This window comes from Vanellus vanellus, assembly GCF_965231255.1.
Source record: "Vanellus vanellus genome assembly, chromosome: 11".
Taxonomy (NCBI): Eukaryota; Metazoa; Chordata; class Aves; order Charadriiformes; family Charadriidae; genus Vanellus; species Vanellus vanellus.
The window spans coordinates 17071886-17087251 of record NC_138916.1 but is presented as its reverse complement, the minus strand read 5'-3'; the positions used below and the strand labels follow the sequence as shown (position 1 = coordinate 17087251).

The following is a 15366-nucleotide window of genomic DNA, read 5'->3' as shown; positions in this document are numbered from 1 at the left end:
AACCAGCAGGATCTGCGCCGTCTTTTACTGAGACCTGTTGCTAAGAGCATGGCTGGAAAAGGCTGCCTAAGGGATAAGCTGGATTGGTGTATGCAGCCTCTTGCTCTGCCGCTTCCCAAGCCCCGTGCTTTCCCACAACTGCACAGGCAGGCACCACTCTTCCCGGAGCGCCTGTGGTTTCCACCGTGCCTTGCCGTAGTGCCTTGTCCGTGGAGGAAGTGTGTAAGGCTGACGTGAAAAGCGCCATAGGCTCTCACTGCTGTTGTAATTATGATGGAACGATTGCCCTTGCTTACTAGAAAACCAAGAAATATTCTGAGCATTAAGAATTGGGGATCCTTTGCCAAGTTTTGACATGGGGCATATTTCTTAGTTCTTGCGTTCCGTAAAATTGTTCCGCTGGCTGTTCACTGAATTTGGAATTCTTCGTTTCCTGTTCTTAAAATGACAAGATTTAAGGCAGTGCTGTTCCCCGCCTCAGAAATGGCTGCAAAATTAGCGGTGAATGATGCTGTCCGGGAGTTCAGCTGCTCAGCTGGGACACGCCGGTGCAGCTCCGTGCACATCAGCAGACCTTTTCCCGTGTAAATCATCGGAGTGCTTGCCTTGCTCTCCGAAAGCTGGGGGGGGTGGGGGGTGGGGGGGGGGTGGTTCGGGCTGCAAAGCCTGTATGCAGAGTAAATGCATTGTTATTTAAAAGTGATTCATATTGTTGGGAAGCCCGGCGAGGTAAGCTGCTTGGTGGGTAAGCAATGGAGTGTAATAGCCCCGAGAAAACCGCCGTGTAATAACAGCTTTGATTCCTTGCAGGATAAAACTGTATAATGTTGCCATCCTTCCTGTACCTTTCATGTGTACAGCACTTCATATACACTAAGTGTATTACTTTGTCATCTGGACTGATATCTGGTCTGATACTCCCGGGCTTTGCTGGTCTGCTTGTGAGAAGCATGAAGTTTTCAAACAAAGTTTTAGGCTTAAGGTAACATCTAAATTATAGATTTCTGAAATCGCCTTGGCGGTGTTTCTTGATAGGCTGCTTTTTGAGGTAAGCTGATAACCCATCTTGCCTCAGCGATGCTTTTTTTTTCCTCCTTGACACTGAATTGCCTGTATCGTGCACCATTAAATCTGACACAGTTTATCTGCAGGTTGGCTGTGCAGAAAAGGAGAAAGTCCAGCGTAAGCTTGGCAAACTCAGGCTAAAGCCAGCGGCAGTCTGACTTGGCCGCACCTGCTCTACCATCCTGTTATCTTCACCGTTCCGAGATCCTGGGTTCTTCAGCAGCGTACACTCTCTTTTAAAGGGGTTATGTGTTACCGACACTAGAAATATTATCACGGGGGTACTCACGTAAAGCTGGTGCAGCAAAAAGATCTGTACAGAAAATGATGCCATCGTGATTTGACGGAGAAGAGGGAACAGGAAAAGAGACTCTATCACAGCGCACAGCAGTCAGGAACCCTATATGCATTCACGAATATAACCTTCCCCTCTGTGGTGTGTATGTATCTTCTAGCACTTGGATTTGTGCTGTTTGTACTGGCAAATATAATTTTCGAGGGCTTTTTCAATGCCCTGGGGGACAATTCATGGGCCAGAACAACTCACGATCTGGTCTTTTCTTAATGTTTCCATTCCTGCAAGACAGAACCCACCATGAGAACAGCAGATGTCACTTTATTTTGGTGCAGTAAGCTGCTTTCTGAAGCAACGAGGCAAAATGAGGAGCTGGGAAAACGTAAATACAAAAGCAAATGCCAGGAAAAACAAGATTTCCTGACTAATGAGGTTTTCGGCTCCAGTGGAACCAGCACGCGCAAGTCCTCAGCCTTTGTTTCCTGGAGCTGGCTGGCGGGCTCCGCTAGGCCGGCTAGCTGGACAGCTTAAAATCAGAGGCCAGACTGGGTACCCAAAATCTGGCGGCTGGCGACAGTTTCTTTCCCATCTGAATAATCTCCCCTTCGCTTTTATGCCTGCAGTTGTTTTCAGTACTGCAAGAATTACAACGTTTCTCTTTGAAATATGACCTGGCAGCTAATCCCTGGTATTACCCAGCACCTCTCGCTCCTCCTGATGTCAGCAGGAGTCCTCCGTCCTCGGCATTCCTCCAGCTAAACTCTGCCTTCCTGCCTGGCAGAGTCATGAACGCTCACTTCTTTCCCTAATGGACCTGGAAACTCGCTATTTTCTTTACTGAAGTCTCGGTTTGCTGAGAGGAAGTTTTGGACCAGACCCACCAAGGTTATTAAGCACCTATTGTCCTACTGCTTTCAGCAGAGAGAAAGGCGCTTACACGGAAGAGGCAATTAAATGGCTTTGCACCCTCATAGAGAGCAGACAGATGGTGGAGGGCCTCAGACACCCGCTGGCTCTGCCACCGTAGCGTAAGCTCGCCGTCCAGGGAGAGGGATGGAGCCTGCTGCCTCCGTGTTGTTGGGGAATCGGGGGCAAAGAAGAGAAAAGCAGTTTGCTTAAAGTGGCTGCGAGCCCACTGAGTGCAAAACTCATATCCTTCAAGCACAAGTGTTTTAAGCTCATGATTCAATTTTCCCTTGATGCACAGTCTGACATATCTATTCCGTCACTTAGTCTGCGCACAAGAAGCGACCTTTTATCATTTTTGGTTGTAAATCTGAGGGTGAAGTTAAATGCTCAGGGTGGTTCTCTCTGAAGTGATTGTTTCAGTGCTCTGCAAGCTGTGCTCTAATTTGCCCCATCCATCCAAATACATGTCTTATTTTGATTAAATGAATATTTTTGTCAGTTTATGTTGCTACAGCTTTCACTCAGAAAACGCTTCCTTCTGTGATGTGTTGGTATTCTTCTAAGAACATTAGTGGGAATTTATATATGCATATATAAATATACACACATTCACATACAGAAAAAGTAAGAAAATGTAATTACAACTTTCAGGTAAAACACATAGAACATTTTGGCAGGCATTTGAAAATTGATTTTTATAAGATGTTCAGGAAATACTCATGTTAACAGCAATTTTAAAAATTGCTCCCTGCTGGGAATTGATAGATGCTACAAGCTGCAAATGGATTCGTTTGAAAACAGCATTTCACTGTTATGCAGGTGAAACAATATTAAATACCTACAACAGGAACACAGAAAAGTATTGGGAGATCTGTTGTACAACAAACAGCAATGGCAACTTTTATATGCGCTTTACTACGTTCTTTTTGCAAGGCGGTGCTGTCTCTTTAGATGACAGCAAATGGTTGTTGTTTTTCTTTTTGCATCTGGTTAGCGGGAGTCGTGTGTTCCTGGCTGGTTGGTCCTTCTGGCACGAAGAATCCCTTTAAACTCCGTTTGAGTTCTGAAGCGGGATGAAGGTGGCGCTTTATGTTTGTCTCAGCCCTCCATGCCTAATGTTCTTCTTGTGTGCTAAACCCCTAAAATTCAGCCTTGCAATTCCTGACAGGCAAACTTTAGGAGGTAGGGAGAGCGTAATGAAATATTTGCTGTTCTTCATGAAACATCTGGCAGGGCTTTGGCAAGATCAAGGAATTAGCAACAGTTGCCACTTATGTGCTGTAGCTGACTTTTTTTTTTTTCCTGTCCTTAATGGAGTCCAAAGCATATGCAAATCAGCTGTGTAATGAGTGAGGTTAAGCAAGGTTTTGGATGTGGTTCCATATGGTGTTAAAAACGTAATTGATCAGAATGTTTTGAAATATATTGAACACCGGTGTTCAGTTTTGTTTTGTCTGAATCTCATTATGTCTGAGAAAAGATTTAGGATGAGGGCAGAGGCTGAAGTTTTAACCTGGATATATTATCGGTTATCTATGATCACACGTACTTCATCAGATGTTTCTGCTATAAACCCCACTTCAATTTGCTTTAAAGGTAGGATAGATTTCTTTGACCTTGGCTTCTCTGCCTTTTATTCTTACGAGTACACACACACACAGAGTCTATCTCTCTTTCCTAATTATGATATCGACTAAACACACTCGTTTTCCACAGGAAAGGATGAGAGAACAAAAGTTATGTATTAGTCTCAGAACTTTTTACACTGCAGGAAGTTTCTCAGGTCCGTTATGATGAACATCCCTGGAATGAAATGCATAACTTTGGGGGGGATTATGATTTTGCGGATTTGTGTCGGATTAATTTCCAGAAGCCTGTGATAACATAGGACCTTGTAGAGATGAAGCTACTTTGAGAGGCGGCCATGTTGACTGATGTCCATCAGCTGGAACCTCTTAGGCTTCAGTGCTTTGCCATCGTGTTGGCCTTAAATTAATTGTTTTCAGTAAGCTCCAGAAACTGTTTTCTGTGACCGTCAAGCTGAGATTTGCCTGAAGGCTTTCCTGAAAAGTGGAATTCAGTGGTAAACCAGCCGTTGAACCTCCACATGTTGCCATACCCTCTCCCCTCTCTGGACATTCCAGAACCAGAATCATTATTTTTACCAGGGCTCAATACTTTTACTCCTGGTCATTGTTTACCCATTTGAAGACACGGGATTGTGAAAGAAAAAAAGAGCTATGCAGAAGGGCTTCTAAAACAGTCATTCCTTACTTTAAAAGGTACAAGAATGAGTCGGGTACACGAGGAATAGGAATATGTCCATATTTTCCTGCTGAGAATCCAAGATCTTAACTTTTTCCACACAGTCTTGCTTTTAGCTTCTAGTTTAAGCTCTCAAATAGCTGATGATAACACTTTATGTTTTAGACGACCATTTCTGGCTGCCTGCTGACCATCCCAATGTATCTCAAGTCCTACTCAGATGGTCTAAATTCCCCTTCAGGGGATAGGCTGCTTTGTCAACACTCACCTGAAGACCAGATTCAAAGAATTGGTTTGTCCTGGTCAGTAGCCAGCTCTTTCCCTGAGGTTGCTTCCACTCGAATGCGACAGCATCAAGGTTCGGTGATCATCTATTGTTCTCTCTGAGCTAGCTGTAGGAGTATCTCCTGAGACCTCCTATGTCTTGTAACGAAAATTGTGTTCTGAATACAGAGCAAACCATGTAATTGTGTGGATGTGTAGGTGTGTGGGTGGCTGAGTGTATGCACGTATACATATATGTGTAGCTATTATTTATCTATCTGTAAAGCAAGATAGATAAGGGACGGTGATCTACTTTGTGTGCTTGTATAGACATACTTACCTATATACGCACACATATACACATCTATCATAGATTCTCTGAAACATCAGCATGGTTATCAGCTAAAAATAGATTTTCACAAAAATAAGCTAGCAACCAAGAGGTTGCTTTCTCCTCCAGTGATTGGAATTTAGTCTTTTACAGTAGTTATTAGTTCAGTCAGGTAGTTAGATCATAGAATCACAGAATGGTTTAGGTTGGAAGGGACCTTGAAGATCATCTCGGTCCAACCCCCCTGCCATGGGCAGGGACACCTCCCACTAGACCAGGTTGCTCAAAGCCCCATCCAGCCTGGCCTTAGATGTCTATCTGTCATCCGATGTGCAAGCAAATATTTGCATGCATAGTTATCTGCCCCAAAAAATACCCTGTACATAAAACAGATATGTAACTAAAACACAGTCTAGACATGTCTTGGCCATCTTAAAACATTTTGCTTTCAAAACCCCAAATCCCTTAAGTCACTCAGAGGGAACTAGGGGATATGTGCATATGGAACTTGGACTTTTGAAATTAAATATATAGAACCAATTACCAAACTTGGATGAAGTCAGTGGAATTATATGAAACAACACCAAGGGAAACAAAAACCCAGGAGAACCTGCATGCCTTTACATTATTTATCCTCAGCAGTACAAATTTTCAACATCTAAGCCAAAATCTTTCCACATTTCTTTCCCCCCTACAGCGCCAATGTCTCAATTACTGTAAGCACCCAAAAGCAATTACAAGGATTCCAATAATCTTCCTGCATTACTGTGGCTGGACTGCTAAGTATCATCAATAACGTGATTATCATTTTGAGAAGAAATTGCTTGAGATAGAGACACTGTGAGAAAAGCTCCCAAACACTTTCAAAATCATATTTTGAGCAACTCTTACATTATTCAGTGTCCTAATGAGTTCTGGTAGTCTTAGTAAATACCTTCCCAGTTAGAGGCACTTGGCTGCTCACACTTCCACAGGAAGCTTAAGCTGGAGAAAGCCAAAATGTTATCTGGCTTGGGAGCATGTCTTTTGATTCTTAAACTCAGAGTGAAATCCAAGCCACTGCCAGTGCTGCCTGGCGGATAGAGATTATCCCATCTATTTTGTGTCACCCGTCTTATATTTCCTGTGTTTATCTCACATTTTTAATGAATGTAACAAGATCACAATGGACCAGATTTTAAACCATCTACTGTTAGTTGCTTCATTGGAGCTGGCTGTAAGTTTCTGTTCAGTATAAGACTGCAGTATCTAGCCAAAGGTAACAAACCGTACCAATGAGGTGTCTCACGGGTACTGGTTGGATAAGAACCTCTAATTGATTTCAATAGCAAACATGGGTTGGGCTGCCTGCATGCTGGTCCAGAGCTGATGCGATGTGATACTGTTCCCTTAAAAAACCACCACGTTTTAGTGCAATATGGATCTAAAAAGCAAGACCAGGACTATGCTTTCACAAGACACTCTAACCTAGGCTTAGTCTCTCAACAGCACCTGAATATATCATGTGTCTTCTTATGAAGGTCTTCAACTTGCTTAAAACTTGGGTTCCACGTCTTGAGCTCTGGTCTCCAGGAATTTGGCCCAGATCTCAAGAACATAGTGCGGTGCAGATACAGACGGTCAGGACTTCTTCAGGGTTGTCTCATGCTGCCAAGGAGTTCACACAGAAGCCAAGGCTGGAGGCTAATTTTAGGTGAAGGAACTGTTCCCCGCTTGTGCAGTCGCCGAAGGTGTTTGATGTGACTGAAATTTAGCAGGTTGCACCATCTGTCTGTGGAGCCAGTTTGCCGTGCTTATGCCTGTGCTTAGGTTCATCTTTAACTAACTTCTGACCATAGGTAAGCCGAAACTTTACTTAGTACCCTGATTTAGCTTACAAGTGCTGATGGGGATGCAGCTGCTTTGTTCATGTCTGCCTTTCCAAGCAGCAGATTTTTAAGGTCTTCAGTGTTTCATCCAAGCCAGGCACTGCGCTATGTGGAAGAGTGCATCATCACAAACCAAAGTGAATATACGAGTTCACAAATCTCTCCTAAAGTACAGACAGGATGGTCCTTTCATGTGCTGAAATATAAATGTATTAAGGAAAAAAGAAAAGAGACAAACCCTCAGAACTGTTGGAGGATGAGAAGGAAAACTAGTTATCTTTGGGGTCTGCACCAACTGTCATAACTCCATTTTGTGGCTAATTGTATCTGTTCAAGTCAGTGGGTTTTATTAATGCTTAGAAGCCTACAGCTGTAAGAATGCTAAAGATGCAGTGTTAGCCCTGCACTCATATATAGATTAGTTCTCCATTAGGAAGAAAATGATTGTTCATGAGACCGAATCCACAGCCTTTGGCTTCTCACCAACTTTTCCATCCTGCAAGTCTAAAGATTAGCTCATATGAAATTTATTGGTTAGCATTAGAAACATGCTTGGATTTAAACTGAGATATCTGGAATCCAGGAATGTCATGTAATGTAAACCTACTACCCTTGAAATGGGAGAAAAACTCCTGTTTGTCCTCTATACGAACTCATCTTTCACAGAAAGATCAAAGTTGTACCGGTGACATGGTGTAATTCAATTCAATGCGGTTCTTCATATTCATACAAGGCTTTTCAGTTTCCCAACCGTGTGTAGCAAGAGGTGTGTACTCAACATCTCTTCTGCTCTTGCATCAGTCATCAGCCATCTTCTCACCGATAAGGAGAATGGAAACAGTCATTCCTGGGAAGACTAAGAGAGCTTCTGCAGGATGCAAGTAAAATGCTGTCCGGGGCTAAATTGTTGCAAGCCTGAATGAACAGTAGGGGACAGTATTGGCCAGGAGTCAGCCTGTTTCTTGCTCTTCATGCTCTCCCTTTGTTTACAAGTTGTCTTCCCTTCTCTCTGAATGATAAAGCCCCACTTGCTCCTTACTTATCTAACTGGTGCACCAGACATCCATTCTTAATCTGGCCAAATCAATTACAAATATTACAGCCTACAATTACCCTGGGAACTCCTGAAAAACTAATTAGTACAAGTCTTAGCAATGAATTACACCTTTCTCTTGGCTATTCGCAGCAGGCAGGAAAAAAAACCCAACACAACCTACACTCAAAACAAGACCAAACATCTCTCAGCCATAGCAAACAGAATTCAAGGCAGTGTTTAATTATGTTCATATTGTTCTTGAAAGGATGGGCCACGGTGGGCTGAAGGCCAGGGCACCTGGCACTGCCTTGGGCTTAGCCCGCATTTTCTCAGGAGATGTTGTAAGATGGAAAAGTCCTTGGCAAAGAGTCTTTGGAAGGGGAAATCTCATGGGAGCCGACAAAGTTCATACCGTTATTGTTTACTGTGTAGCAACAAAGGAGGCAAACGCAATCGTTCTTTAAGCTGGAGCCATCCTGCATCAGTACATAGCTGATTCCCTCCCTTGGTGAGGTCAGGGACTAATTAGAACCTTGTCTGGGTTTTTTCAGGCGGGAGGAGAAGCCAGGCTGCTGTCTGGGGAGCTCCTGAATTGCAGAGATCAAATTGGAATGTCATTACAAGGCGTGCACCGCACCTTGTAGCAAGTGAATCAAGAGACAAAGGGCAGACTAAAGCTCTTCTTCGTTGGCATCTTGTTGCCGTAGTGTCTTTCTTACAGGTGTAATTACCTAAAAGCATCATAGTTGTTTCATTTATGTCCTAAAATAGTACTTTATGAAGCTATTAAAGGCAGGGTTGTACTCTGGGATAACTGCAAACGCATCTGCTTAAGATTCATTTTAGATTTATTACAAGACTTCAGAAGCAGTGTTCCTGCAAAATACTTTTAATAAAACATATGGATTCTTCAAAAGCAAAACTGTGCAATACCACGCACCCTTTTAGATTTGGTGACACAGGTGGAATTTTAATGTCAAAAAAAAAGAAGGGCAAGGCAATCCCAATTCACTGCAGAGTGAGCAGCATATCTCTAAAAGCTGCAGGATACTTTACTTACCAGCATGTATATTACTGTTAATATAATTGGTGCAACTTTGTTGGAAAAGAATGAACGATTTCCCTTCTGCACAGGTGATAACTGTGGTCGGGGAACTTGCCGAGTTCTCCAATCCTCCCTTGAGTGAAGAAAAAGCGCACCCTTATTTCAGGGGAATGTTGTAATTGCTGAGAACTTGGCCTGTTTGCATCAGACACATATCTTTTTTCTGTCTTCTCTTCTCACAAAGAAGTGTCTGATATCTTGAAAAAATTTCAAGAAAGACGTTTCCTGCCTTATTTCAGTCTGTGAACTGTATCAGACATGCTTGGCTCCTTATACGCAGCCATATCCCTGCATTGGGCAGCTTCCAAAGGATTGGGACGAATCATGATGGAGAGAAGGTTCAGGGAAAGGAGAAAATAGGGTTACAGACAGGGTGATTATGCAGCTACTGGGATGTTATTTTTCACTGCAGAGAGAAGGTGAAGGCATGTTTGCTTGTTTGTTGATACATTCTTCACAGGGAATCGGTGCTATGTCCAAGACCAGCAGTGGTCCCCAGACTTAGCTTTTTCCTCCTTACTGTGTGAAGCATTTAACCGCTCACTTCCTAGCTTCGCTCTGGCAAGACTGCGGCAAATTTCACAAGAGTGAGAGGAGCAATATGAAAAAAAAAAAAGTAAACGCTCCATTTCCTTCTCTAAGGCACTGCGATTGCGAGGCCTGTCAAGTGAAGGTCAAGCAGCAACCCTGAACAATAGTCACAGATTCCCTAAAAGGGACAGTTGTCAGTGCCTGTTCTTTCCAGCACAAAAAATAAAACACATTCTATTTTGAGCCCGTCAGTAGAATATACAGAGAGCGAGTGACCTGCCACACAAAGCAAAATATGAGTGAAAAATCCCAAGAGATTACTTAGGACATCTGTAGTTTTTCTCCATGCCCTGGAATTGTATGCACAAGTGAAGGAGGATTAGGTAGGGAAGAGAGATCATCAGTCCTCCCCACGTACAGCACGTAGCTATAGTTTATCAACCATAACTATAGACTCTCTTTTCTTTTGTGCAATTCAGCAGGACCGCTGACTTGTGAGGTTTCTGTCCAGGTGGAACCTAACAGGTAGGGTGACTTATAATGAGGGTTTTGCAGAAAGAACCTGAAAGAAGTGTTTTTCAGTCCTACCAGAATGCTCCAGTTATGCTGACACGTAAGGCGGGACTGGGCTCCCTTCTCCTTCTCCTCATGTTAAGTCAGCAAAAAAAACAGAATCATTCTACAGGGTACCAAAGCTTGCTTGCTTTCCAAAACCAAGCAAACAAACAAACACACTGACATACAAAAGAAGAACTAATTAAGATCAAGTCATATCTTAATAAATATGCAAATTAAAAATCAAAACAAAGAAATTCTGTTTATCACATCATAAAGTTGCAAATTGCTGTTGTGGCTCCCATCAGCTGAATAGATGAGGGCTACAAGGCTGTAGGTTTTGAATTAGTAGATCAACCAACATGCGTACATGTTTTATTGTGATAGCTGGGGGACTGTGGCCTTCCCTCCCTCTCTTCTGTACTGCGTTCATGTTCAGTGGTACTCATAGACAATATTTGTCTTGGAGTTCTCTAATGTAATGTCATTGTTTACCTTCAGTAAGACAACACCATTATTCTTTGGTAAATCTGTTCCATGTCCTCTGGGGTTTTTCTCTTTTTGGGTTTGATGGGTTTTTTGGGGGGGAGGGGATGGGGGCTGGGGAGGGGAGATTCTTTTGCAGCTTTTAAAAATCAGGTTAAAAAAATAAACAAATAAACAAAAATACCAAGAACCTGCCCCTAACAAAAAAAACCCCACAACTCTGTTGGAAATGAAAGAAAGGCACACTTTCTGCAGTGGTATGCAATAGTCTAGATGTTGGCATTTCTGCTCATTATCATGTTTCACCAACTGGATTCTCTCCTAAAGGAGCTGGTCTTTGTGATGACTTTGGCAGCTTCGTTGGTGGGACTCTAGCTGGCTCCCCAACACGCCACGTGCTGCCGCCTCTCCTCTTTCAGAAGAACCTCGAACCTTCTGGTTTGAACTAGCCCATTTGTATTGCTTTGTTATGTGTTTTAAATCCTCCCGCAGCAGAAAGTGAATTATTGGGATGGAAGATTCCACACGGTAGAGAGGTGTAGCTGCATTGTGGAGTTTGGTAGTGTGATAAAGAGCCTTTCAACTTTTAAGTCACTGGTGTGCTTACAGCCTGCATTGGCAGTGAGAGGAAGTTGGTACCATCTATTTGCTGTTTGGTAGCTCATTATGTGATTTGTGGTAGTGGCATCAATCCAGTGGGTATCAGTCCATATTGGAGAAAGCACTACTAAAGTCAGTCCTAATTGGCTTGCTCATTCACTGTCACAGCAAAGGAGCAAAGGGCAGAACAAATTAGGGAGGAATTCTTCTTTCCTGACGTCTAGACAGAGTCTAAGCACATCCTCACATGTGGGGAACCTCCCCCTGCAAGATATCTGCCCAACTATTGAACTGTCACGGTCTTGGTATTTTGTGTTCTGTGTATGTAGGCAACACGACGGCACCCATCTTGGAAGGGAGAGCTTTGGGAGTCCATTATAAAAGTCCATTATAAAGGCTTTAAGCATAAAGGCTTGCTTCATAAAGACTGTCCCTTCAGTCTTCAATGTAAAGAAATGGCAGGTTTGTGTGTTTTTCATTCTCTGATTGTTGTCTTCCAGATTTCCCTGCATAGTAAAGTGCTTTTGTGCTACAGGTCATTTTCCCTTTTTGTCAGAAATCCATTCCTAAAATCATTTAAGTTGTCAAAAAATTCATAAGGTCCTTTGTTATTTGGTTTCCCAGCTTTAAGTAATAATAAGAATATTTTTAAAACTGTTCTCCGGTTCATGCAAATGTTTGACCTTCAGTTCCTGGGTTGCTAACTGAATCATTCCATCTGTAAAACACCCGTGAGTTGGGTGGCAGCTATGCTCTGTCCCAACGGCATTAGCAGCTCCTCCCAAACCTACAAGCGCAGTATTGAAAGCAGATAAGCTTTGGTACTTTTTGATTGCAGAGCTACAAGAGCAGAGCTTATAACTGAAAAATCTAGTTCCCTGGAGTTCAGTCAGCTTTGAACATATCATAGGTGCTTGGTATCATGGTAATTCATGCCATGCCTGAATACGAGGGGGAAAAAAAAAAAAAAAAAAAAAAAAGACGACATCAAACCCACTGGTCAGACTCAGTAGAGACCACTGCTTGTTGCTTTTTGGGCTGGGAGGACTGTCCTGGTTTGTTTCCTTTCATGTCACATACTCAATTTCAGTATGAGTTCTTCCTGACCCAGATTTCTGAGCAGACTGAAGTGGAGCCAGAAACTGTAAAAGTGCATAATTATTCTTTTATTTATTTTTAAGCTGTACAGCTCTATTAAGCTTTCAGAGAATCCTTTATAGCCAGCCTTTGAAGTAAACTAAACCAGAGATCAGCCAGAGAAGGAGAAGTGGGTTGACACTGCTTGTTTCTGCTTGCAGAGTCGTCTGTATACAGTTAAGATCTGGAGTCGCAAAGCTAGGAAAATCTTAGGCTTTTTCTGGAGTGCAGAAGAGAGGAGGGATCAATACATCTGAAAGCAATACTTTACACCTTTGGTATGTTCTGAAGCTTCAGATGCTGGCACTGCTGTGAAACAGCTGAGAGCTGGAAGATTATTCCGGGTACTGACATGTAAATGAGCAGACCACACATTAAAGCTGTGTACGCTCCATCTGCCAAGCCATTCATTCTTCCCAACTTGGGACAGATTAGAAACTCTGGCCCAGTGGTGGACGATTATTATTCCTTTCCCAGTCCCCCAAAGCAATACATTCCCCCGCTTTGAGTCTGATTGAAAACATTGACCTGGAGATGAAAAACACAGTATCTGTCCCTCCTGATTCATCCAGACTCTGACCCCGGCAGCACAGAAACCACGGGCTTCTTTCTGGTCTCAAAAAGTCACCGGGCTGCCCTCTGGGGCTAAGGGCCAAATGGGACCTCGGCAGCGAGGTCGGAGAAGGACCCTATCCCCCAGAGCGATCTAGTCGGGTGGTTACGATTCTGCCATAAGTATCGCATTAGGCTAACCTCATACAGTATGTATCGAAAGTGGACATGTAAAGAAAGGCTCCGACCATTCCTGTAAGTAAACGGCAGGAAGCTAAGGTCGTGCAACCTACCCTTCCGCGAGCCAGCCGACGTAGCTGTGACATCCGTTTCGAGTCTCTCCTCAGCCATTCAGACTCGCCTCTGAATTTGGCCCTTCCTTGGGAAGTCACGCAGTGGAAGCCTTTTCGTGCTCCTTCCAAAACACAAGCGCTCCCGGTGTCCCTGCCCTCCCGGGAGCCAGCGTGCGTGACGACCCCGGAGTCTCCGGTTTTTGTTTGCGCTGCCTCTCGTCAGCAGCGCTCTGAGCTTGCACAGAACAGGAGTAAAAGATGCCAAAGCACATCAACCACTTGGATTAATTAGGTCTTACACTAAATGTGGAACTACAGCGAGGTGGATGATGATTAAACCAGCAACCTTCTGGAAACTGAATACCTCCTCCTCCTCTACTATTTTTCAGCTTCTGTAACCTTGTAAGTGCCTCAAGGCAAGAATGGTGTTGTCTGTATATAAAGCACTCCGTTTCTGTATAAGCAATAGCAATAATAGCGATAACAATAATCGTTTCTCCTGTGAGGTAGGGAAGTATCGCTCTTCATTTTACAGATGGTGAAACAGACACAAAGACATACAGGAGCTTACTTAGTGCCATCTCATGTCTTATTAGCAGAGCCGGGGCCGAACCCAGGAGACACATTTCCCTGTTACTTGCTCTTACCCTGACAGAACACACCCGCCTTTGATGACGACCGGTCTCTCTTCTGATTTTTCTGCAGAAGCTGCGGCAACAGCAGCCTGGAGACCGATGATGAACCTCCTTGCGCGGAAGAAATCGATTATAATACTGACAGTTGCTCTGATGATGAAGGGGATTTCTCGGAGCTAGACCAAGAGATCCAGGAGTGCCTCTCATGGGTGGAAGGCGAGACAGAAGACGAGGGAGTGACCACGGGACAGACATGCAGCTCCAAGGCTCTCAGGGGCCTCTACATTTCCAGCCAACCATCATCCAACAGTACGGCTCTCCCTCTGCGTTCAGCAGCGCTTGGGGTGTACGGTGGGTTCGAGAGCAGCCCTGCGTGAACAAGGCTTTGACTCGCAGAGCAGTAGCAAACGGGTTACTGCTCACGTTTGCCTGTTTGCCAGCTTCAGCATCCTTCCCAGATGTGTTGCTCCACTTCGGAATAGAAAACTGATTGTTTGTGTAATTTGTATACATATATATACTGAGAATGACTCCTTATGCTTTGAACGCAAGGCAGAGCGAGGGCCCAATGGCCAGATGGTACTATGCGAGAACATCATCCATTCCTAAACATAATCCCCAGTTTCACATCTGCCTCTAGTATGTGGTTTCACACAGATTCACCTGAGGAATGGTCTTCTGAGACCAAGGAACCAGAGATGATTCTCCTTTTCCTACTTTAGGCTCTTATTACGGGGAAATTGCCTTTGCCTGGAAGAGCGACAGTCACGGATGCCTTTGGCCAGAGCTCTCCATTGCCATTCATTTCTCTTGAGCTGTAAAGGATGTATCAGATTTTTGTCTGATCAGAATTTTTGCTGTGTGTTCAACAAGTTGGGTCAGGCTGTGCATGCTTCTGAGCTGGTCATACCTCAGCAACAGTGTGGGAAATCCAATATGCCATAATAAGGAAAGCACCAGTGACAATAAAGAGAGCTCCTCTGGAAAACTGGGCTAAATTCACCTCTTTGCTGCACTGGAATGAACTGGTCCAGCGTAATCTCACTTCATGCTTGAACTGATGGGCCCAAGTGTAGAATTTGTTTCACAGATGCTGTGAAATTATATTTTCTCTGTGAGACAACCTTCCAGCTAAGAGAATACACATACTACAGTTCATCCTGGGGAACTAGAGCTGCTATTTTAAGCTATTGAGAGAGGGATTTGGGGCATTTTAAGGAGAAAAACATGTTTTCTTGAGGTAGCCAGGGGTCCCCCGATATTCTGTCAACAGATTAGTGATGGTGGCAATATCCAAGAGTGAAGCATCAGTCCTGTGACTGATTATTCTTTGTTAGTGTTATGATGATACCGCTAAGGAAACCTAGTTCATGGAACAGGACCCCATTGTGCAAGACACTAATATAGTAGAAGACATTACCAGTAGGTTATATACAGGA

General features: G+C 43.6%; 1 protein-coding gene across 1 annotated transcript in view; it reads left to right on the top strand.

The window, feature by feature from the left end:
- The window catches only part of AGBL1 (AGBL carboxypeptidase 1), a gene marked incomplete at its 5' end in the record, with an annotated part of 291273 nt that extends 276962 nt beyond the window's left edge, over nucleotides 1-14311 (top strand). Inside the window, one exon of the mRNA XM_082488796.1 lies at nucleotides 13998-14311. Within this exon, the coding sequence (XP_082344922.1) occupies nucleotides 13998-14304 (307 nt within the window). The 3' untranslated portion in view covers nucleotides 14305-14311. The remainder of the gene's footprint in view (nucleotides 1-13997) is intronic.
- Nucleotides 14312-15366: the final 1055 nt, after the last annotated feature.